Below are 24491 nucleotides of genomic sequence, written 5' to 3'. Positions count from 1 at the left end.
CAAACAGAGAAAGACAAATAGCATATGATCTCACTTATATGTGGAATCCAAAAAAACCCTGAATTCATAGACACAGAGAACAAACTGGTGGTTGCCAGAGGTACGGGGGTAGGGGTGGGCAAAATGCGTGAAGGTGCTCAAAAGGTATAAACTTCCAGTTATAAGATAAATAAGTCCAAAGATAATAACCATAATAATAAAGTGTTGAACATCATTAGTTCAACATCATTGAACATCAGGAAAATGCAAGTTAAGCTCAAGATCAGATAATACTATGTACCTAATAGAGTGGTTAAGGTAAAATATAATGATAACACCAAGTGAGGATAAAGAGCAACTGATTCTCTCATATGTTGCTAGTAGAATAGCTAAAATGAAATATACGGAAAATACTGAGTGCTGGAGAGGATGTGGAACAACTACATTTCTTACACTGCTGGGGAGAATGTAAAATAGCATAGCCACTCTGGAAGAAAGTTGGGTAGTTTCTTATAAAGCTAAACACAACTTCCCATATGTCCCAACAATCACACACTTGAGTATTTATTGTAGAGAGATGCAAATTTATGTTACACAACCCCTGTATGCAGATTTCACAGCATCTTTATTTATAACAGTTGAAACCAGGTAACAATACAAATCTCTTTCAAGAGTGAATGGATCAACAAACTGGCACATCCAGTATGTATGCTACTCACTAATAAAAATAAAACAACTCTTCATGAACTCAAATAAGTCTTAAGAGCAATTTGCCGAGTGACAAAAACACCAAAAGCTTACATGCTCCCTATTAATAAAAAATTATAAATTTGTATAAACTTATTTATATAAAATGTATAAAATCCAGTTATAAAAATGATTTTTATAACATTCATGAAATGACAAAATTATACTGAGGGAAAGCAGATAAGTGGTCACCAGAGGTAGGTTTGGATAGAGGGTGTGAGCATAAACAGATAGTATGAGGGAGTCTGTATTGATTAAACAGTTTACATCCTGGTTGTGGTGGTGCTGACATGATTCTATAAACATAATAAAGCTTCTTAGAATTACAAACTAAAAAAAAAAAAAAAATTCATGTGAAACCCAAATAAGGTTAGGAGTTTAGTTAACAGTCTACTACCAACATCATTTTCCTGAATTTGATAATAAAATATGGTTACATAAAATGTTTTTACTGGGACAAGTTGGGGAAGGGATACTAAGGAAGTCTCTGGACTACATCTGCATTTTCTTATAAGTTCAAATGATTTCAAATTATACATTTTATAAAAATAACTTTGAAAGTGGTTTTGTAAAATATTTGGTTGTATTTATAAACTTAGTTAAGCAAGTGCAAATACGTGTTCATATTCAATTTCCTTTTAAAGTCGTTCAGTATGCTAAACTTACCATCAAATTTAGAGCCAGAGAAAGGCAAGAGCTAATCATACATTATGGAGGCAGTTATAGAACATTCCATAGAATGAACAATTACTGCATTGTGTAGAGTAATCCCAAGGAGTCAGTGATGAGGAAACCAGACTACTTTTGAAAACTATGGAATTGACAAGGCAACTAGAAAGGAGGTTCAAAGTATTGTCTGAAAATGCACATCAGGTAAATTATCTGATGTCTAATGAGGTTAAACTTGTAACAAGCACTCAAACATGTATCATTTTCACAGGACTTCATTCCTTCATGAGTTCTGATATCTGACTAAAGGTGCTCTACAGTTAGCATGTTCATCAAAAGGTGCTCTACAGTTAGCATGTTCATCAAGTTTTAATTTCTATATGGTTTCCTCGCAAATGATGAGGCAGAACGTATCACTGAAAATCCTGCCATGTATATTGTCCTCTTAAAATTTTTCTCCAGTGTGAACTCTTGACACTCACTGAGGTCTTCTTTCTAGGTAAAGGCTTTCCCATAGTCATTTTATATATATATATATCATATATATTTAATATTTCTATCAATAATGAGCTCATATGATCTATGACGATCCCTGATAATAAATTCTATCTCCCCACAGAAGGCTTTCTTAGTCTCTGCATTCATAGAATTTGTCTCAGTATACACTTTTCAGACATAGAATGAAGTTAAAAGTTTTGCTCAAGGCATCTCTACCTTGAGCGTATCAGAGTTTTTCCAACATGTTTTCACTGACAGAAAATGTGAGGTAAGGATCACTAAAGGCACTGCCACATTCACTGTATTCACCAGGTTTATCTCCTGGGCAAATTCTCTAATCTCCTCAGGGCACACATCTGACAACAGGCAGTACCATAACTGAATTCCAATCTGTCCAAAACACTGATGTTTAATGAAGTCTTAGTTGCCACAGAAGGCATTTCCACAGTTACTGCATTAACAGGGTTTTCATTCTGCGTGAGTTCATTCATAAGTAATGAGCTGTGACTCTCTCTTAAAGGAATTTCCAACTTGACTGAATCTACCCATTTCTCTTGTGTGCATTTTCTTATGTTTCACAAGGTTTGACAAGTGGGAGAAGGCTTTCTCACAATGGCTGCATCCATAGGGTCTCTCTCCTGTGTGAGTTCTTTGATGTACATTGAGTACTGACTTTGTGGTGAAGGCTTTTCCACATTCATTGCACTCATAGGGTTTCTCTCCGGTGTGAATTCTCTGATGGGTAATGAGACCATATTTGTGCGAATAGGGTTTGCCACACTCAGCACATACAAAGGGCGTCTTTCCTGTGTGACATCTCTCATGTTGTATGAGGCAGATCTTCTGGCTGAAGGCTTTCCCACATTCATTGCATTCATACGGTTTCTCTCCTGTATGGGTTCGCTGATGTATAATGAGCGTGCGCTTCGTGGTGAAGCCTTTTCCACATTGATTACATATATAAGATTTCTCCCCCGTATGAGTTCGCTGATGGATAATGAGAGTGCGCTTCACAGTGAAGCCTTTTCCACATTCACTGCATATATAAGATTTTTCCCCTGTGTGAGATCGCTGATGTACAATGAGATTGCTCTTCACAGTGAAGCCTTTTCCACATTCATCGCATATATAGGGCTTCTCTCCAGTATGAGTTCGCTGATGTACCACAAGATAGCGCTTCATGGTAAAGCCTTTTCCACATTCACTGCATATATAGGGTTTCTCCCCTGTATGAGTTCGCTGATGCACAATGAGATTGCTCTTTACAGTGAAGCCTTTTCCACATTCATTGCATACGTAAGGTTTCTCTCCACTATGAGTTCGCTCATGTGCAATTAGATAGCGCTTCATTGTAAAGCCTTTTCCACACTCACTGCATATATAGGATTTGTCTCCTGAGTGGGTTTGCTGACCTACAATGAGGCTGCTCTTCACAGTAGAGCCTTTTCTGTATTCATTGGTTGTAGAGGGTTTGTCTCTTGTATGAGTTTTCTGATGTTTTGTGGACATGACATTTCTGGAGAAGGATTTCCCACATGGATCACATCCATGGGATTTCTCACCTGTGTGAATGCTCTCATTGTCACTGAGCTGAGAACTCCTGAGGCAGGTTTTCTCACCTTCAATGCATGCATGGAGTTTCTCTATTTTGTGAGTCCCCTGATGCTTCAAGACTTGGAATTTAGTGCTGATTCGTTTTGCACTTTCAGGGAATTTAATTCCAGTATACAACTTTTCATGATTACCATGTAGAAAGGATTTCTCATCTCTATTCAACTCAACAAAGTTCTTTATTTCACATCTTCTCTTCTGGTTAACTAAACTTAAACTTGATTTCAAAGCTTTTCTACATAAGTCAAACATATGACTTTGCATTAGGGCAACATGTGTTTTGCTCAGATGAACAATATTTCTAAATGCATTCTGTTCACTGCATTGTGGCACGCTCTTCAGAAATCTTTGGTTTTGAGATGTCTTGCAGATCTCATCTTGCAGATGACTGTCAACTTTCCCAATTCCTAGGAAAAAACAGAATAACAAATTCTTTCATGAGACTGGTATAGAATAAAAGTGCTTAAAAGATGATGTGGTGGGGGCTGGCTCTTTATTGTTGACCATATAATTCCACTATACAAGAAAATTACAAAGATGTAAGGTGAAATAAATAAGTATCAGATCCAAGAAGAGACAAGGAGTATATTTAAAGCTAAACACCACAAAGAACAAGAGTTCTCATGTGAGATGAACATGTGGAAGAGCTGTTTAGGTGGGCTCAGACACCCTCACAGCTGTGACACTTTCTCTAAATGACTAGAATCCAACTTCCACAGCCACTCCCCTTGCTGGTTCTCACTCACTCACCTGGACAAGTTCTAGTCTGGATTTCATCCTCTATTATCCATGGTTTATCTCCATGTTCCAACTTGGAGAGCACATCAGGTTTGGTAACTTGATACCCTATTCATGAGAAATGATAGAAGACTTAGATACAGTGACTTGGGGTATAGTTATGTCAGGATGGGAAAATATTACATTTTAGAGACAAAACAATTCTCATATGCAAAATAAAACATCTCTTTCAGGATAGAGGAGATTACACCCCTTCGTTTGTGGCCAGAGGAAGGATTGAAAATTTGACTCCTCAGAAGACCATAGTGACTATAAAACTTTCATCAAGTGAAAGAGGAAAGACCAGTGACTGGGCACCTCTAAGAGACACAGGGGAGCTGTCCTCACCCAATGACACCAGGTTGCTGTAGTTCTCCAACATCACGTCCCGGTACAGGTCCTTCTGAGCAGGGTCCAGGAGCTGCCACTCCTCCCAGGTGAAGTCCACAGCCACATCCTCCAGTGTCAGCGATTCCTGTAATAACAGTCCTGTTTAATATGATGTGAATTCCTTTTATTAATATGGAAGAAGCGTGAGGGAAATTGTTTGAATTTTTACCATGTAGCCTGTATCTATATACTTTCCTCAAACACATTTTAGTAGAAGCAAAATCCTATCTTACTATCTATGTATTTTAGCACCTATTTCCAAATACTAAAAACATGCAAATGACATCAGGACAAATAAAATATTCTTCCATTGCCACGAAACTTCACAGCCAACATGAGAATCAACCATGACCAGACTCCACATCCAGAACTCACAAGATAGTGGGGTTTTGTTTTTTGCTGAGGAAGATGCCCTGAGCTAACATCTGTTGTCAATCTTCCTCTTTTTGCTTGAGGAAGATTCACCCTGGGCTAACATCTGTGCCAATCCTCCTCTATTTTGTATGTGGGTTGCTGCCACAGCATGGCCGCCAATGAGTGATGTAGGTCCGCACCTGGGAACCAAACCCGGTCCGCCAAAGTAGAGCATACCGAACTTAACCACCAGGCCACAGGGACAGCCCCTAAAAGATAGTATTTTTAATAAATATAAAAGAATAAAAGAAACTATACAAGATAGATCTAAAGCCAGAAAGACTATTAAAGTTGATTAGAAAGATCTGAAAAAAAAAAAAAAACTTCTGACAGACATATAATACATACATGTATTAATGGACAGATTAATAGCATTATTAGATATGCTGTAGTGAACTGGAATATATAATTGAAGAAATTACAGGAAATGCAGCACAGAGAGAAGAAGAAAACCATAAGTAAGAGGTTAATAAATATGAAGTATAGCATCAAAAGATCTAATGTATGCCTACTTATAGTTTCTGAAAGAGAAAACAGAGTAATGGAGAAGCAGTACACCAAGATCTAAAAGCTGAAAACTTTCAAGACTGATTAAACATTCCAAACCTCAGATTCAGGAATCCCAAGAAATTCCAAACAGGAAGTCTATACCTAGACACATCCGACTGAAACTCCAATACACCAAATACAAAGAGAAACTATAAAAGCATCCAGAGACAAGGCAAATTACCTACCACAAACTACAAAATTCAGGAAAGAATGGAATATTAGCTTCAAAGTCCTGATTTTGGTGCCAAAAAAGGCCAGACGTGAAGGCCATTTGGTATTGAAACACATGGCTCTCCTCGTGGAGTCCTGGACAGCATTATCTCCTCCCAGCTACAATGTGTGACAATACTCAAGAGTACTGCCCACCAAGGAAGCTCGTCTAAACTTCAGTGTCCAGTTTTTATTGAGGCTTCATTATATATGCATGATTTACTGAATCAGTGACCACCTGGCTGAACTCCATCTTCAGGTCCTTCCCCTTCCTGGAGGTTGGACTGATATCACATGGCTCAAAGCCTCTAATCACATGGTTGGTTTCTCTGGCATGGACAGTCCCCATCTTGAGTTATCTCATTAGGACAAATTATCTAGGGCTCGTATGAATCACCTCATTAGCATAAACTATAAAGTGTGGGCCCAGTGGCCCAGGATGAATAATAAAGATACTCCTGTCACATGGGTAATTCCGGGGGTTTAGAGGTTACCTCTCAGGAGTCAGAGATAAAGGTCAGCCAAATTCTTTAGTATACAGTAGTATTCATGGCCCTGTGCAGTACCCTTCCCTTGAGCATGGGCTGGCCTAGTGAATGGTTTCTAAAGAAAATAATAAGGTAAAAGTGACGAGATGCCACTTTTACAATTAGCCTATACATGACTTCCACCTTGCCAAAAGAATCTGTCCTTTGATGACTCTGATGAAACAAGCTGGCACGTTAGCGAGGCAGGCCGTAAGGAACTAAGTAGTCTTACACGAGCACGCAGGTAGAAACTGAGGATCTCATCTGATCAGCCCTTCTGGAAATGAATCTTGCCAACAACCACAGAAGTGAGCTCAGAAGTGCATCCTTCCCCATTTAAGCCTTCAGATCAGACTCCACCCTGGCTTACACATGGACTACAGCCTCATGAGAGGCTGTGAAACAAAGTACCCAGCAGTGATATGATAAGTAAATATTTGGTCTTTATCCCTGGTTCCTAGTACACAGCTCCTAAAATGCTTAGAATCTCCAAAGTGTTGTGTTTTGGTGAGGAAGACTGGCCCTGAGCTAACATCTATTGTCAATCCTCCTCTTTTTGGTTGAGGAAGATGGTGCCTGAGCTAATATCCGTGCCAATCTTCCTCTTCTTTGTATATGGGATGCTGCCACAGCATGGCTTGATGAGTGGTGTGCAGGTGTGCACCCAGGATCCAAACCTGTGAATCCTGGGCCTCTGAAGCAGAGCGCACGAACTTAACCACTACACCACTGGGCCGACTCGAAAGTTATAAGTATTTTTTGTATGCTAATGAGAGAACTGGTAGCCAGGGCCCTTAGACAGCTTTAGGATGGGGGCTGGTTGCCAGAAAAAACCATATGATTAAAGGGTTGGAACTTTCAGCTCCACTCCCCCAACCTCCAGAGAGGAGAGAGGGGCTGGAGATTGAGCTCAATCACCAATGGCCAATGATTTAATCAATCATGCCCAAGTAATGAGACCTCCATAAAAGCCCCAAAACTACAGGTTCAGCAAGCTTCCAAGTTGGTGAACACATTCAGGTACCGGGAGGGTGACATACCCCCATACCTTGCCTTATTTCTCTCTTCCATTTGACTGTTCCTGAGTTGTATCCTAACCTGTAAACGTAAGTAAAGTGCTTTCCTGAGTTCTGTGAGTGTTCTACTAAGTTATCAAACCCGAAGAAGGGACTGTGGAAAGCCCTGATTTATAGCCGGTCAGTCAGAAGTACAGGAGGCCCAGGAGTTGTGACTGGCATCTGAACTGGGGGGCATTATTGCAGGTCTGAACCCTTAAATCTGTGTAATCTGATGCTAACTCCAGGTAGTTAAGTGTCAAAGAGCTGGAGAAGTGGCGTTGGAAAAGAGACTACATATTTGGCGTCAGAAGTGTTGTGAGTAAAAACAACACAGACCACCTAAACTATGCCAACCAGTATTACTGACCCGCAGAAAGGAAGAGATAAAAAACATGTGTTGTTTGAAGTTGCTACGTTTTTGGAGTAATTTGTTAGGCACTTGTCTAGGAAAAACTCACTTCTGTTTTCCTTTACACACTCATACAGAACACTTCTGTGACCAGAATTCTGTGACCCTGGCATGGGTTTTCCACACCAAGAAATTCTGGCACTAACCAAGTGAAATTAGCGCAGACTCCACAGGTTAAGGGTTCGGTCCCACAAGACTGCCCCCCATTTCAGACAGCAATCTCAACTGGTGGGTCTTTGGGTAACTCACTGTCTGAGCTGGCTACAAATCGGAGGTTCCCACAACCTTCTCTTTGGGCTCAATCACTTGCCAGAACAGTTCACAGAACTCAGGGAAACACTTCTTATGTTTCCTGGTTTATCATATAATAAAGGATATTATAAAGGATACGGATGAACGGCCAGATGAACAGGTACATAGGGCGAGAGTCCCGAGCCCAGGGCTGGGGTACACAACCCTCCCAGCACGTAGATGTGTTCACCAATCCAGAAGATCTCCAAACCCTGTACTTTTGGGATTTTTATGGAAACTTCACCACATAGGCATGATCTAATAATTGATTATTAACTCATTATCTAGTTCCCAGCCCCTGGCCCCTCTCCAGAGGATGGGGGATGGGGCTGAAAGTTCCAAGCTTCTAATCATGGCTTGGTCTTTCTAGTGACCAGGCCCCATCCAGGAGCCATCCAGGAGCCCAGACAGAGTCACCTCATTAGAACAAAAGATACTGCTATCACCCAAGAAATCTGAAAGGATTTAGGAGCTCTGTGTCAGACACTCCTATCATTGGGGAAATTACAAGCGTTTTAGGAGTTCTGTGTCAGGAACCAGGCTAAAATACTAAATATTAGCAGAACCAGAGGCAGGGACCAATATAAACATATTTGTTATTATTTCACAGCACCAATAGGTAATGAATATTGGACAGAAACTTTTAAAGAAAGAACTTACAAAAGAATAGAAGAAAATATAGAATGTTTACAACACAAGTAAAAAGCCATAAAGAAAAAGACTGACAATTTTAATTTCAATCAAAAATACAACTTTTGCATGGGAAAAGATATTAAGAACAAAGCTAAAAGACAAGTAAGAGTCTAGAAAAATGTTTGTAACCTATAAAAGGATCAATATACAGTCGAGATAAACAACTATAAATCAGTAAGACAAAAAGAGAATTTTTAAAAGGAGCAAAGAATGAGGACCACATATCAAAAAAGAAATAATCCAAAGGAGCAACAAAGACATAAGAAGAATCTGAACCCCGCTGGTGATTAATAAAATGCAAAATAAAATAAGGCAAAAGAATACTACAGTTTGTGGAATCATACAGATTGTGGAAAATATGCAATTTGATAACATAATAACAAGTATTGGCAAGATTCAGGGCACTGGATGTTCTTACATATCACATTCTATACACCACGTGTTCTTCTAAACTCTTTGTATAGATTAACTCATGTTATACTCTATCTGATGAGGTAGGTATCATCATCATTATCCCCATTTTAAAGATGAGAAAACTAAGGTGTGTAATGGCTAAATGAAGTGCGCAGTCACATAACTAGCAACTGGCTCCAGAGTCAATGCTGTTTACCGCAATGCTACATTGACCATAAATTGGAACAGCCATTTGTACAGCAACTGGAAGTATACATTAAAATGTGAAATAACCACACCCAGTAATTGGTTTCTCTGTAGCCACTTTGAAGAAATACAGATACAATTTCACAAAAAGCCATTAACAAGGACGTTCATGGTTATATGGTTTACAATAACAAAAATATCTAAATATTCAGGGGCTGGCTCAGTGGCGTAGTAGTTAAGTTAGCCTGCTCTGCTTTGGCGGCCCAGGGTTTGCAGGTTTGGATCCCAGGTGTGGACCTATCCACTGCTCATCAAGCCATGCTGTGGTGGTGTCCCACATATAAAGCAGAGGAAGATGGGCATGGATGTTAGCCCAGGGCCAATCTTCCTCAGCAAAAAGAGGAGGATTGATAACAGATAGTTACCAATTAGTACCAGATTACCAATTAGTGAACAGATTAGTTCAGGGCTAATCTTCCTCACAAAAAAAAACAACTAAATATTCATCAATAGGTGAATTATTAAATTATCACACATACATAATTTGGAGTTCATTGCATCAGGTGAAAAAGAAGAAAGCTGACCTGTCAGCACTAATATGTAAAGAACATCAATACACTGAAAACAGTCTGGAGGATGTACATGAAAATGACCACTGTGGTTCATTCTGGAGAGGTGGTTCATATATGAGTGCAATAGTCAAGGAGTATTCAGCTGTTATCAACGAAGCCCGCATTATTTCACATTGAATCTATTTCTCAAACTCAGGGTGAGCCTCCACCTCTGTTCCCAAAAACAACATATGTTTATGTTACTTTATCATTCCAAAGATTAAAGATTTTGTTTTCTCAAACTCCAATGGTCTTTTTTTTGAGTATGACTATAAACTCATGGAATTTTATATAGCTATATTGGTAATGTTCTTCAGTCAACTGCAGTCATCTTGCTTTTATTTATTTATTTTGTGTGTGTCTGTGAGGAAGATTAGCCCTGACCTAACACCCAATGCCAATCCTCCTTTTTTTTTTTGCTGAGGAAGACTGGCCCTGGGCTAACATGCATGCCCATCTTCCCCTACTTTGTATGGGACACTGCCACAGCATGGCTTGACAAGTGGTGCATCGGTGCGCACCCAGGATCCAAACCCACGAACCCCAGGCTGCCAAAGCAGAGCACACGCACTTAACCACTACGCCACCGGGCTGGCCTGCAGTCATCTTGCTTTTAGATGCTCAATTTGGTACCAGGCCAGTGGTACTTTAGCTAGTGGGGAGCCCCTTACTGTTATCTATGTTGTTTGGAGTATCCTTCCATTCCTATAAAATGTCATAATAGATGTACACATTCAGGTATGTAGATATGTACATGTATATACACATGCACTTGTAAATACACCCCCACGTACAAGGAAAGAAGTATGCACTACCAGGTGTTTGTTAACGCTACACTAGGGGATTAAGAGGCACTCTTTTACCATGAGTCATCTGTGTACTTAAAAAAAAATGGTAAAAAAAGGAAAAAGTAAATAAGAATTATATTTAAACATAGAGAAAGACTCCACTCTCACTCTACTCTGAGATGGAGTGAAAGTTATAAAGCAAACTCTATGAATGGTGACAACCCAAGCTCTTACTTGAGCAAATTACTTTCAACTCACTATTGCCAAATTTGCACTCAAACTCCACTTCAACTACTTGTTCAGGGAGGACCATTTGAGAGTCATGCAACCTTTTCATTTTCCTAGGCCACTTAGGTTTTATTCCTGAACAAAACCAGACTGCCATAAAGCTGGGTCCCTGGGACACCAGGCTATGGTCCTCTGAAGAACTGTATCCACTGAGCTCTGCCTGATATATACCCAGAGGAGATTCTGAGGCCCTCTGTAAGACACAGCTGTAGGAAATCTGCTTTCCCACTTATCAGAAGGCTGTGGTTAAGGATACCGTCCACTGATTCCCTCTAGGAAAATCCATCAAAGAAATTTCCTGAGACCTAAGTGACATAAACTATTGAAGCCCCCAAGGAACTGCCTTCCCCCCACAGTCAGTGCATATCATGTAGCTTTCCGTGTTTCTCTGGTTGTGATGTCTGTTAGAGACATTAAACACACAGTGACAGCTAATGTAACCCATAGGAACCACCACAGTCACACATTATGTTCCAATATTAATCATTTAGTCTGACCCCTATGAACAATATATTCTTGATCCCACTTTGCCTCGATTTTGAATTTACAGTCTAAGTTAATTTCTCCCCAGAACCCAACTATCCCAATTTATACTTCTTTTAGTTGAACTGGTTTTTTTCAGGTCACCACAAATTCGTCAGAAAACAAAGGAAAGATATAACAAAACAAATCACCTGGGCCTCGATCATTTTCTTCTGTGCTCTGGAAATAGTAAGTGACATGGATTCTAAGTCTTTTGTCTCTCCTGCATCTGCCATGAGGTTCTTATGGTCAGAAATCTTGGTGTCCAGTTAAAGCTGTCCCCAGAAATGAAGATATCCAAGTCCAAGAACCTCCTTTCTTCCCTCATTCCTTCACCTGATGGCTCTTGCTCCTGGGGAGCCAGCACCTGTGGGCTGAAGAGCAAAATGACTTTGAGTGTACATTCCCTCTGGGCCCAGATGTTGTCACTGCTACTGTGCACTTACCTTAAATAAAGGACTCCAGTATTTCCAACTGTTCCTCTCTTTGGTGCCCCAGAGGCTTTTGCATTCTTGGGCAATACAACAAGGTTCTCAACAAGTGAAAGGCATGCCTTTGTGAAGCAGAAGCGGCAGACTATAAAGGAGAGGTGGGAAAGTAGAAGCGGCAGAGCATTTGCCTCTAGAGGCAGGTGAATTACCAGGCAGATCAATGTCAGGAAAGAGGACATATGGAAGGTCCCAAGGATCTGGACATTGTGTCTTTAAAAAGCACGTGTGCCCATATACTGCTTCAGAAGTCTTTATATGCTCTATGGGTACACACACCTCAGTGTGACGATCAATGCACTAAGCAAATCTAAGGACTGTCTTATTTCACTCTGTGCACTAAAGGATTAACCTGGCCCAAAAGAGGTTTGGCTTTTGCTCTCAGTTCCTGGCAGGGAACCTCTAAGCTCTGAGAACATCCTGCCTGATAAGAGTGTCTTTGCTTACCTGGGAGGCTTCCATGTAAGATAGTCTATGCTAATAATGTGATTTATGGTAAAAGGCCTTGGACCACGTGGTATCAGCTCAACCTCTGGAGAGGCTGGAGACTAAGGTCAGCCACACAGGTGGTCCATCATGTCTATGTTCACTGAGCCCCAACAAAAACTGTGGACACCAAAGCTTATGTGAGTTTTCCCTGGTTGGCAATAATGATAAAAGTGTGTATATACGAGGAAGATATAATTATAAATCTATACACATTTAATGACAGAACTGCAAAACACGTGAAGCAAAAAATAACAAAACTGAAGAGAGGAAGAGACAATTCAACAATAACAGCTGAAAGCTTCAATATCCCACTCTCAATAACTAAAACACACACACACACACAGAAAATCAGCCAGGATAAAGAAGAATTGAACAACACAGTCAATCAACTTAACTGACATTTATGTAACACTACACTCAACAGCAACAAAATATACATTCTTTTCAAAGGTACATGGGAACATTCTCCAGGAAAGATCACATGTTAGGATATAAAATAAACGTCAATCAATTAAAAATATATTTTCAACCACAACAAAATTGAATTAGGTATCAACTTCAGAATGAAAGTTGCAGGATACAAAATCAACATACAAAAATCAGTTGCATTTCTATACACTAACAACGAAGTAGCAGAAAGAGAAATTAAGAATACCATCCCATTTACAATTGCAACAAAAAGAATAAAATACCTAGGAATAAACTTAACCAAAGAGGTGAAAGAGCTGTACACGGAAAAGTATAAAACATTGCTGAAAGAAATAGAAGAAGACACAAAGAAATGGAAAGATATTCCATGCTCTTGGATTGGAAGAATTAACACAGTTAAGATGTCCATACTTCCTAAAGCAATCTATAGATTCAATGCAATCCCTATCAAAGTTCCAACAACATTTTTCACAGAAATAGAACAAAGAATCCTAAAATTTATATGGAACAACAAAAGACCCCGAATAGCTAAAGGAATCCTGAGAAAAAAGAACAAAGCTGGAGGTATCACACTCCCTGATTTCAAAATATACTACAAAGCTATAGTAACCAAAACAGCATGGTACTGGCACAAAAACAGACACACAGATCAACGGAATAGAATCAAAAGCCCAGAAATAAACCCACACATCTATGGACAGCTAATCTTTGACAAATGAGCCAAGAACATACAATGGGGAAAAGAAAGTCTCTTCAACAAACGATGTTGGGAAAACTGGACAGCCACATGCAAAAAAATGAAAGTAGACCCTTACCTTACACCATACACAAAAATTATCTCCAAATGGATTAAAGACTTGAATGTAAGACCTGAAACTATGAAACTTCTAGAAGAAAACATAGGCAGTACGCTCTTCGACATCGGTCTTAGCAACATATTTTCAAGCACCATGTCTGACCGGGCAAGAGAAACAATAGAAAAAATAAACAAATGGGACTACATCAAACTAAAAAGCTTCTGCACAGCAAAGGAAACCATCAACAAAATGAAAAGACAACCTAACAGTTGGGAGAAGATATTTGCAAACCATACATCTGATAAGGGCTTAATCTCCAAAATATATAAAGAACTCATGCATCTCAACAACAAAAAAATTACCAACCCAATTAAAAATGGGCAAAAGACCTGAACAGACATTTCTCCAAAGAAGATATACAGATGGCCAACAGACACATGAAAAGATGTTCAAAATCATTAACTATCAGGGAAATGCAAATCAAAACTACAATGAGATATCACCTCACGCCCGTCAGAATGGCTATAATTAACAAGACAGGAAACAACATGTGTTGGAGAGGATGTGGAGAGAAGGGAACTCTCATACACTGCTGGTGGGAGTGCAAACTGGTGCAGCCAATGTGGAAAACACTATGGAGATTCCTCAAAAAATCAAGGCTAGAACTACCATATGATCCAGCTATTCCACTGCTGGGTATTTATCCAAAGAACTTGAAAACACCAATGCATAAAGATACATGCACCCCTGTGTTCATTGCAGCGTTATTCACAATAGCCAAGACTTGGAAGCAACCTAAGTGCCCATCAAGGGACGAATGGATAAAGATGTGGTATATATACACAATGGAATACTACTCAGCCATAAGAAACGATGAAATCCAGCCATTTGTGACAACATGGATGGACAGTGAGGGCATTATGCAAAGTGAAATAAGTCAGAGGGAGAAGGTCAAATACCGTATTTTTTCCTTCATTAAGTAGTAGATAATAACAGCAATAAACAAACACATAGAGACAGAGATTGGATTGGTGGTTACCAGAGGGGAAGGGGGGAGGGAGGAGGGCGAAAGGGATAATTCAGCACATGTGTGTGGTGATGGGTTGTAATTAGTATTTGGGTGGTGAACATGATGTAATCTAGGCAGAAATAGAAGTATAATGATGTACACCTGAAATTTATACAATGTTATAAACCAATGTTACTGCAATAAACAAAAAATTAAAAACAAAAAAACATTTGGACATTAAACAGCACACTTCTGAATAACCACTGGTTAAAAAGTAATATATATACTACTTACATGAAATGGACAAATGCCTAGAAAGAGACAAATAACAAAACAAATAACAAAAAGAGACAAATAATAAAAACTTTAAAAATCTGAATAGATATATAACAAGTAAAGAAATTGAATTAGTAATTAAAAGTCATCTCACAAAGAAAAGCCTAGGCCCAGGTGGCTTCACTCTATGAAGCAAGTATTACCAGGATACCAAAGCCAGACAAAGCACGGAAAAAGATTTCTCTTCCGTGAAAAATCATTAACAACATACTAGCAAAATAAGTGCTGCATAACATAAAAAACATGTATTTTTTATATGCACTTTTGTTGAAAATCAATTGACCATACATGTATTTATTTCTCAACTCTCAATTCTATTGCACTGAATTATGTATCTACCATTATGTCACTACAATACCTAGATTATTACCATGGCTAACAACTAAGGTGGACTTATCCCAAGAATACCAGGTTGGTTTATCATGTGAAAATAAATTAATATAATATTCCAAATTAATACAGTAGAGGATAAAACCCATGTGTTTTTCTCAATAGATACAGAAGAAGTATGTGACCACATCTAATACCCATTCATGATTAAAACTCTCAAAACACTAGGAATAGTAGGAGACAAACTGACAAAGGGCATTGACAAAAAAACAAAACTAATATCACACTTGATGGTAAAATTCTGAATGTTTTTCTCCTAGAAGTGAGAACAAGACAAGGATGGCTGCTTTCACCCCTTGTATCCATTACTACACTAGTAGTTCTAACCAGTTCAATCGGTAACAAACATTAAATAAATAAATAAATAAATAAGGAAATAAAAATTAAAGGCATCCAGATGAGAAATGCAGAGTACAACTGTCCTTATTCATAGACAACATGATCTTGTATATAGAAAAATCCTAAAAAATACATGCAAAAAACCCGTATTAAAAATAACAAACAAATGGGGCCGGCCCAGTGGCGCAAGTGGTTGAGTGTGCGCGCTCCGCTTCAGCGGCCCAGGGTTTGCGGGTTTGGGTCCTGGGCGTGGACCAATGCACCACTTATGACACCATGCTGTGGCGGCGTCCCATATATAAAGTAGAGGAAGATGGGCACAGACGTTAGCTCAGGGCCAATCTTCCTCGGCAAAAAAGAGGCGGATCAGCATCAGATGTTAGCTCAGGGCTGATCTTCCTCACACGCACACAAAATAATAATAATAAGTTTAGCAAGATTGCAGGGTACAATATCAATATATTAAAGTAAGTTGTATATCTCTACACTGGCAATGATCCAGTCAAAAAGGAAACTTAAGAAGAAATTCCACACACAATAGCATTGAAAAGAAAAAATAATACTTAAGAAGAAATTAAAACTAATGCAAGACTTATATACTGAAAACTATAAAACATTTCTGAGACAAATTTAAAGAGATATAAATAAATGGAGAGACATTCCAAGCCCATGGATTGGAAGATTCAGTATGGTTGTCATGGCAATTCTCCCCAAATGGATAAAGATTCAATGAAATCACTATCAAAAGTACCCCAGGAATTTTATAAATATCAAGAAGCTGATTCTAACACTTACATTAAAAGGTAAAGAATCCTAGGGCTGGCCCCATGGCCTAGTGGTTAAGTTCAGTGCACTCCACTTTCACGACCCAGGTTCACAGGCACGGACATACACCACTCATCAGCATGGTGTGGCAGAGATCCACATATAAAACAGAGGAAGACTGGTACGGATGTTACCTTAGGGCTAACCTTCCTCAAGCGAAAAAAGAGGAAGATTGGCGACAGACGTTGACGTTAGCTCAGGGTGAATCTTCCTCAGCAAAAAAAGAAATACACAAAAAAAGGGCAAAGAACCTAGGATAGCCAAACCAATTGTAAAATAGAATTATAAAGTTGGAGCGCTTATACTAACCTATTTCAAAATTTACTATAATGCCATAGTAATAAAGATAGGCATTGTAGTGAGATAATGATAGATATATAATTCAGTGCAATAGAATTGAGAGTTGCGAAATAAATACACGTATGGTCAACTGATTTTCAATAAAAATGCAAGACAATGCAATGTGGGAAAGGATGGTCTTTGCAACAAATCGTACTGGGACAACTGGATATCCATTTCCAAAAATCTGAACCTAGATCCTTATCTCACACCATACATTAAAAAATTAAATTAAAATAGATAATAAATTTAAATGTAACAGCTAAAATTATAAACTATCTCAAGAGAATGAGAAGACAAGCCACAGGCCGGAAAAAATATTTGCAAAAGACATATCTGATAAAAGACTGTTATCCAAAATATACAAAGAACTATTAAAACTCAACAATAAGAAAACACAACTCAATTAAAAAATGGGCAAAAGACCTGAATTGACACCTCACCAAAGAAGATATAGAGATAGCAAATAAGCACATGAAAAGATGTTCAACATCATATGTAATCAGGGAATAACAAATTAAAACAATGAGATACCATTACACACCTATTAAAATAGCCAAAATTCAAAACACTGACACCACCAGAGGCTGGAGAGGGTGCAGAGCAATAGGAACTCTCATTCATGGCTGGTGGGAATGCAAAATGGAGCAGCCACTTTGGAAGACAGTTTGGCAGTTTCTTACAAAACTAAACATACTCATATGATCCAACAATCACGTTCCTTGGTATTTACCAAAATGAGCTGAAAACTTATGTCCACACAGAAACATGTTCATGGATGTTTATAGCAGTTTTATCCATTCAGACAATGGAATATTATTAGGCATTAAAAGTAAATGAGCTATCCAGCCACGAAAAGACAAGGAGGAAATACAAATGCATATTAAGTGAAAGAAACCAATCTAAAAAGGCTACATACTGTATGATTCCAACTATATGACATTCTGGAAAAGGCAACACTATAGAGACAGTAAAAAGATCAGTTGTTGCCAGGAGTTGGCGAGAGGGTAAAGATGAACAGGCAGAACACAGAGGACTTTGAGGGCAGTGAAACTACTCTGTATGATAGTAAATGATGGATACATGTCACTGTACATTTGTCAAAACCCACAGAATGTACAACACCAAGACTTAACCCTAATGTAAACTATGCACTTTAGGTGATAATGATGTGTCAACAGAGGTTGAATGATTCTAACAAATATACCAGTCTGGGGCCGGCCCCGTGGCTTGGTGGTTAAGTGCGTGCGCTCCGATGCTGGTGGCCCGGGTTCGGATCCCGGGCACGCACCGAGGCACCACTTCTCCGTCCATCCTGAGGCCGAGTCCCACATACAGCAACTAGAAGGATGTGCAGCTATGACATACAACTATCTACTGGGGCTTTGGGGGGAAAAAATAAATAAATAAAAATCTTTAAAAAAAAAGAAATGCTGTTTATATTTAAAAAAAAAAAAAAATATATACCAGTCTGGTGCAGGATGTTGACAGTGAAGAAGGTTGTGCATGTGTGGAAATAGGGGGTATTTGGGAATTCTATGTAGTTCCCACTCAATTTTGCTGTGAACCTAAAACTGTTCTAAAAAAGAAAGTCATATCCAGGAGCCAGCCCGGTGGCGCAGTGGTTAAGTGCGTGCACTCTGCTGCGCCGGCCCGGGGTTTGCAGGTTCAGATTCCAGGCGCACACCGACGCACCGCTTGCCAAGTCATGCTATGGCAGCGTCCCATATAAAGTAGAGGAAGATGGGCACGGATGTTAGCCCAGGGCCAATCTTCCTCAGCAAAAAGAGGAGGATTGGCAACGGCTGTTAGCTCAGGGCTAGTCTTCCTCACAAAATAAATAAATAAGTAGTCATATCCATATCTATATCTATCTATCTATCTATCTAACACACACACATATACACACACATTACTGTGTAGAAAACACAGAAGACATTTCTCATGACTTTGGGTTAGGCAAAGAATTCTTAGATGTGTCACCAAACCAGTGAGCTATAAAAGAAGAAAACTGATAAATTGAATTGGTATTAAATTTTGCACATCAAAAGACATTCTAAAGCAAAAAGAAAAGGTAAACTATAAATAGGAAGGAAATATTTGCAAATCATTTATCTGATAAAAGACTTGTATCCGGACCATATAAAGAATTCTAAAAATCAACAATAAGAAAACACAACAGAAAACTGCAAAAGACTTGAACAGAGACTTCACCAAGGAAGACATATGGATGGTAAACAAGCACATGAAAAGATGCTCAACATCATTAGCCACCATTAGGTAAATACAAACTAAAACCACAAGATACTGCTCTACGCCTATTAGAATGCTTAAAATTAAAAAGAATGGTGATACCAAGTGTTGGCAAAGATGTGGCAACATGAACAACCATATATTTCTGGTGGAAATACAAAGTACAATCACTATGGAAAACAGTTTAGCAATTTCTTAAAAAGTGAAACATACACCCACTATATGATCTAGCCATTCACCTCCTAGGGATTTACCCAAGAAAAAGGAAAATATATGCAAATATAGATTTGAACATGAGCATTCATAGAAGCTTTATCTGTAATAGCTACAAATTGGAAACAACACAAATGCCCCTCAACAGGTGAATTAGTAAACCCTACAGAATAAATTGATATCCCTACAACGGAATACAAAGCAACAAAAAGGAACTATGGAGACACACAAGGATGAATCTCAAAATATTAATGCTGAGGCAAACAAATCAGAATAAAAACAAGTACATACTGTATGATTTCATTTAAATAAAACTTTAAAAAATATAAACTAACCTATAGTAATGAAAAATAGATCGGTGGTTGCTTGGGGAGGGGTGGGGAAACATAAGAGGGATAGATTAAAAAGGGGCACAAAGAAACTTCCGGAGGTGATGGGTGTGTTCACTATCTTCATTGTGACAGTTTCATGAGTATATATGTCAAACTTACCAATCTGTACGATTTAAATATGGGCAGGTTACTGTATGTCAATTTTGCCCGAAGTCATTTGAAAAAAAAAGAAAAAACTTGGTGATAATTATAATATAGACAGACCTCAAAAATATTATGCTAAATGAAAAAAAGGCAGCCACAAAAAACTACATATTTAATGATTCTGTTTATATGAAATGTCCAGCAATTGCAAATTAACAGAGGCAGGAAGATGATCAGTGGTTGTGCATGGCTGGGGGTAGGAGTGGAGACTGAGGGCATGGAGAACCAAGAAAACTTTTTGGGGTGACAGAAATGTTTTAAAATTAGATTGTGCTGATGGTTGACTTTAGAAACTCAGTTGAAATCACTGAAGTGTATACTTATACTTGGCGAATTTATGGTATGTCAATTAAACCTCAGACTAACAACAAATTAAACCTCAGACTAACAACAACAAGGACTTCCTTTTCTATAGTACAAAAAAAAAGAGGGAACGGGGGCCAGCCGCGTGGCTCAAGTGGTTAGGTGCGCGCAGCAATGGCCCGGGGTTCGCTGGTTCGGATCCCAGGCGCGCACCAATGCACTGCTTGTAGAGCTATGCTGTAGCAGCCTCCCATGTAAAGTAGAGGAAGATGGGCACGATGTTAGCCCAGGGCCAGTCTTCCTCAGCAAAAAGAGGAGGACTGGCATCAGATGTTAGCTCAGTGCTGATCTTCCTCACCAAAAAAAAAAAAAGAGGGAATGAAAAAACACCAACTCTAATTGCAAAAAGCTGTCAAGGAAAAGTTTACCACGAAATAAACATAGCCAGAAATCTCTGAGACAAAAAAAAGAGGACACAGTAAAAGTTTAAATGAAGTGGAAGAATCTGTGCAATGAGAAAGTCAAAATGGGTTACTGAAATTATAATTGAATACTTTTGAGTATTTTATGTCAATACTACTCACAGTAATGAATACATTGGATTCCAGGCACCATGCCACTGGCTCACCAATCTGTGTTGATACTATTGCAACTATTAAAAAATGTATAAAATATCATCTCATATGCAAATATGTTGAGGATGAGAAATGAAGTTATACAATCAACTGTCCTTATGTTTATATAGATTATCCCAAATGTAAAAAAAAAAAAAAAAAAAGGTTCTCACTGTGAAACAGAATTAGGGTAAAGGAGATGCTTTTACTTGAGTTAGAACGACCCTAAAAGGAAATATCCAAAAGAAGTATAATAAATTTGGAGGCAAGATGTTTACATCTTTAATAGTAAACATATCACTAGATCACTGCCAACCACACTGAATTTTGAGGGGACAGTGAGAAAAGTGGTGATGCGGGAAGACAAAAAGTTTTTAGTAAGGTCCGTGAGGACGGACTTGAACTTGAAGGAGTGAACTGGATTTGAGTTAACCGGGGAAATGCACCCCACCAGTCTGTTTCCGGCATTCAAGGTTTGAGCCTGAACCTACCGATTTTCCAGGGGCCCTGGACCTCCTCCAACACCGACAACCTCCACCTGGCGCCTCTATGACTGAGTCCTATATTCAACGGCATATTAAACCCCAAATATGCCCAAGAAACCAACAGGGATATCCCCTAACCCAGGCTTCTCTAACACTGCCCCACTTTAAATCGCGAACCTGGAAGAGACCCCGCGTTCACTGATACAAACTTTACATCCCACTTCTCAACCACAGTCCCACAAGCCAGTGCTCCACGTGGACCTCGAACCTGACAGAGTCGGCCTCGGGGTGGATGATTTCTTCAGACTCTTAATCACCGAGTGCCAAAGGCCCCATCACTTAACGCCCAGATCCCTCAGTGACTGAAGCCAAGTAAAGTCCCAACTACGGTCCTTCACACATGCTCACGTTTCACGGTCCCCACGGGCCGGGAATCCAAGCCCGGAATCCGACTCACCTGATCCCGAACCTGTCCAGACATCCCTGGCAGCGCCAAAAGGCTGAGCCCACGTCCGAAAGCACTTCCTATTCGAACGCCCTCCTTCGCGGTCCCTACGGACGCTGACCGGCTGGGACCCGGGAGTCCGGCAAGGACCTCCGAGCGCTGCCGGATTTCCGAGTTCCGGCTGCGGGCCCGCTCTATGACGTAACATGGCCACGCCCACCTCGGCGTTTCTGAAGGGAGGGGCCATAACGGCTGCGGGAAGAATCTAAGTCTTTCCTGGCCACCTCAATGCTTCTACCTGCTCGCTGCGAGGGACAGGCAACAATGCTGTGCTAACTGCGTAAGACTTCAGAGGCCGTTGCCTATTCAAGGCCAACATGGCACGTTCAGCCGGCTGGGGAACAAAGAAAGATGGCGGCGCCCTGTGTGCACTCTAGATCGGAGACGTTACGCTGGAGCGCCATGGGCGCGGCCATCTTAGAGGAAGGCGTGTGTCCGTACGGCAGAGTGGGCTCAGACCGCCCCACGACTTGGGAAGATAAAAAAGGTTTGTAGACGCCGAGATGTCACCGGAGAGGCGGCAGTCACAGGGTTGAGAAAAGCAGTGGTCACTTAAAGTCTTAGGTTTGGGGAGAGAGCGGTTGTGTGTGGAGTGGGTAAGGCCTTTGCGGTTTAGAAGGAAGTAAGACAGCCATTGAAGGGGCGAAGCCAATGCGGCGGATTTCCATAAAAATGCTAATACTGTACCCACAGGGGAGTACATACACAGCGACCTCTGGTGGGGAAGGGGATGAAGTGAAGGAGCAAATGTCTACATATTTTTTCCAAAAATAAATGACGGGTGCATTTGAGAGTATGAAATTATGAGATAATGCAATTATACTTTGCATAGTTCTCAAAGTAAAAATAGAGCACACTTTAAAGTGTTATTTTTATGCAGGTGTTGGAGGTTTACTTGTAGAGGATTTAAGTAGACACCCCCTTTTTGGAAGGCAACCTGGATCCAATTTAAATTTTTCATTCTCTCTGACCCAGCAATTCTAACAGTTAATTCGGTAAAAAGTGTTCTTAATATTAACCACGGCGCTTTTGTAATTTAAAAAAAGGGAAAAATCTAAATGTACAATGATAGAGGAATACTTTAGTAAGTTATGGAAGATCCACTCAACAGTATATAGCAATTAAAAAGAATATACTACAATTGTCAGTATAAATAAGGAAAGATAACCATATTCTTCAGAGGACAAAAAACGTATCTGCAAGATAATATATATATTATGATCCCATTATGAGGGGGTCATAAACATTTGTCTTTTTGAAAATTGTGATTGGTTCAATAAAATGTTTAGTTTGGATTACATTAGGGTTTGTGCTAAACGGGTGGAGAATGTCAGAAGTTTTCACGTTCTCAATTTTTGCAATTCTCCATTAATACATCTTTGTATCATAAATATGTATTACTTTAGTATTATAAAAAGATGTCAATTTTAGAAAAGTTTTAGAATATTTAATGATGTACATGTTAATAATATAGTAAATATAAAATAGACTCATTTTTCTTTCATAAGAGAAATACACTTACATGCATTTGAAAATTTGGGGAGAATATACTGTTAACAATGCTTGATTCAGGTACAATTATGGATGATTTAAAATTTCATTTGCTTATATATGTTTTCAAATTTTGATACATTAAGAATTTGTTTTCATAATTTCTTAATAGTAAGAATATTATATTCCCTTCAGGGATTAAATTTCAGCCCCATTCACTTGGGATGTCAAGCTCTGAAAGGTAAGTTCAGCATCTGGTGGGCATCAGAGAGCTCAGAGCCGCCTGGGCAGCCCATTCTGGGACACTGACTGATCAGTTTCAGGCATGAGCTGATCTGACCCCTTGCCATGACAGCATGTGTAGGTTCACAGGACAAGTAGAAAGGATCTGAGCGTCAGACTAGGGGAGCACTCATGTCTGGTTCTTTGCTACAGAATATCTGCCTCAAGTCCATCTTAATACCCCGGGGGGGGGGGGGCGGGAGCACTAATCCAGGATTTAGGGCAGAGATGTTCAAATTTAAATGTAGAACAGAAAGCTCATTTTATAAACCCAGATCCTGGGCCCTAGTCCCAGAAGTTCTGGTTTAGGAGGTCTGGATGTGACTCGCGAATTTATATCTTTTACAAGCTTCTCAGAGAATCCTGAGGCAGGAAGCCCCGAGAAAACACTTAGAAACAGATCTGGGGTGTTCCTGGCTTACAAATATTATGCTGGCTGGCTCCCCTCAGTACACTTAGGTCTTGATTCAAATTACATCCGCCCAGAGCAGCTTTCCTTGAAAACCCTTACTAAAACATCTCCTCCAGTACAACCTTTCTACTAGGCTTGATATTTCTTCATAGCATTTATCAGAACTGACATTCTATTATGTATTTATTTTACTCAATCTCCTTCACTAGACTGTATGCTCTATAAAGGCCATGACTTTGCCTGTTTTCTTCATTGACGTGTCCCCAGTGCCTGGCACAGTGTAGATGCTCAAAAAATGTTTCTAAAGGAATGAACTACTCAACAC

The 24491-nt window shown here is 39.5% G+C and overlaps 1 protein-coding gene across 1 annotated transcript; it reads right to left on the bottom strand.

Annotated features, from left to right (window-relative positions):
* Positions 1 to 1931: 1931 nt before the first annotated feature.
* On the bottom strand, positions 1932 to 22156 carry LOC131397292 (zinc finger protein 614-like). Its single transcript, XM_058530088.1, is given in 6 exon segments — positions 1932 to 2454; positions 2456 to 3911; positions 4255 to 4350; positions 4630 to 4756; positions 11784 to 12005; positions 21934 to 22156. Coding segments are annotated over 5 exon segments (2010 nt in total). The 5' UTR covers positions 11868 to 12005; positions 21934 to 22156; the 3' UTR covers positions 1932 to 2207.
* Positions 22157 to 24491: the final 2335 nt, after the last annotated feature.

The sequence above is a fragment of the Diceros bicornis genome, chromosome 34 (assembly GCF_020826845.1).
Source record: "Diceros bicornis minor isolate mBicDic1 chromosome 34, mDicBic1.mat.cur, whole genome shotgun sequence".
NCBI classification, from domain to species: Eukaryota; Metazoa; Chordata; class Mammalia; order Perissodactyla; family Rhinocerotidae; genus Diceros; species Diceros bicornis.
This window is presented reverse-complemented; position numbering and strand designations above follow the sequence as displayed.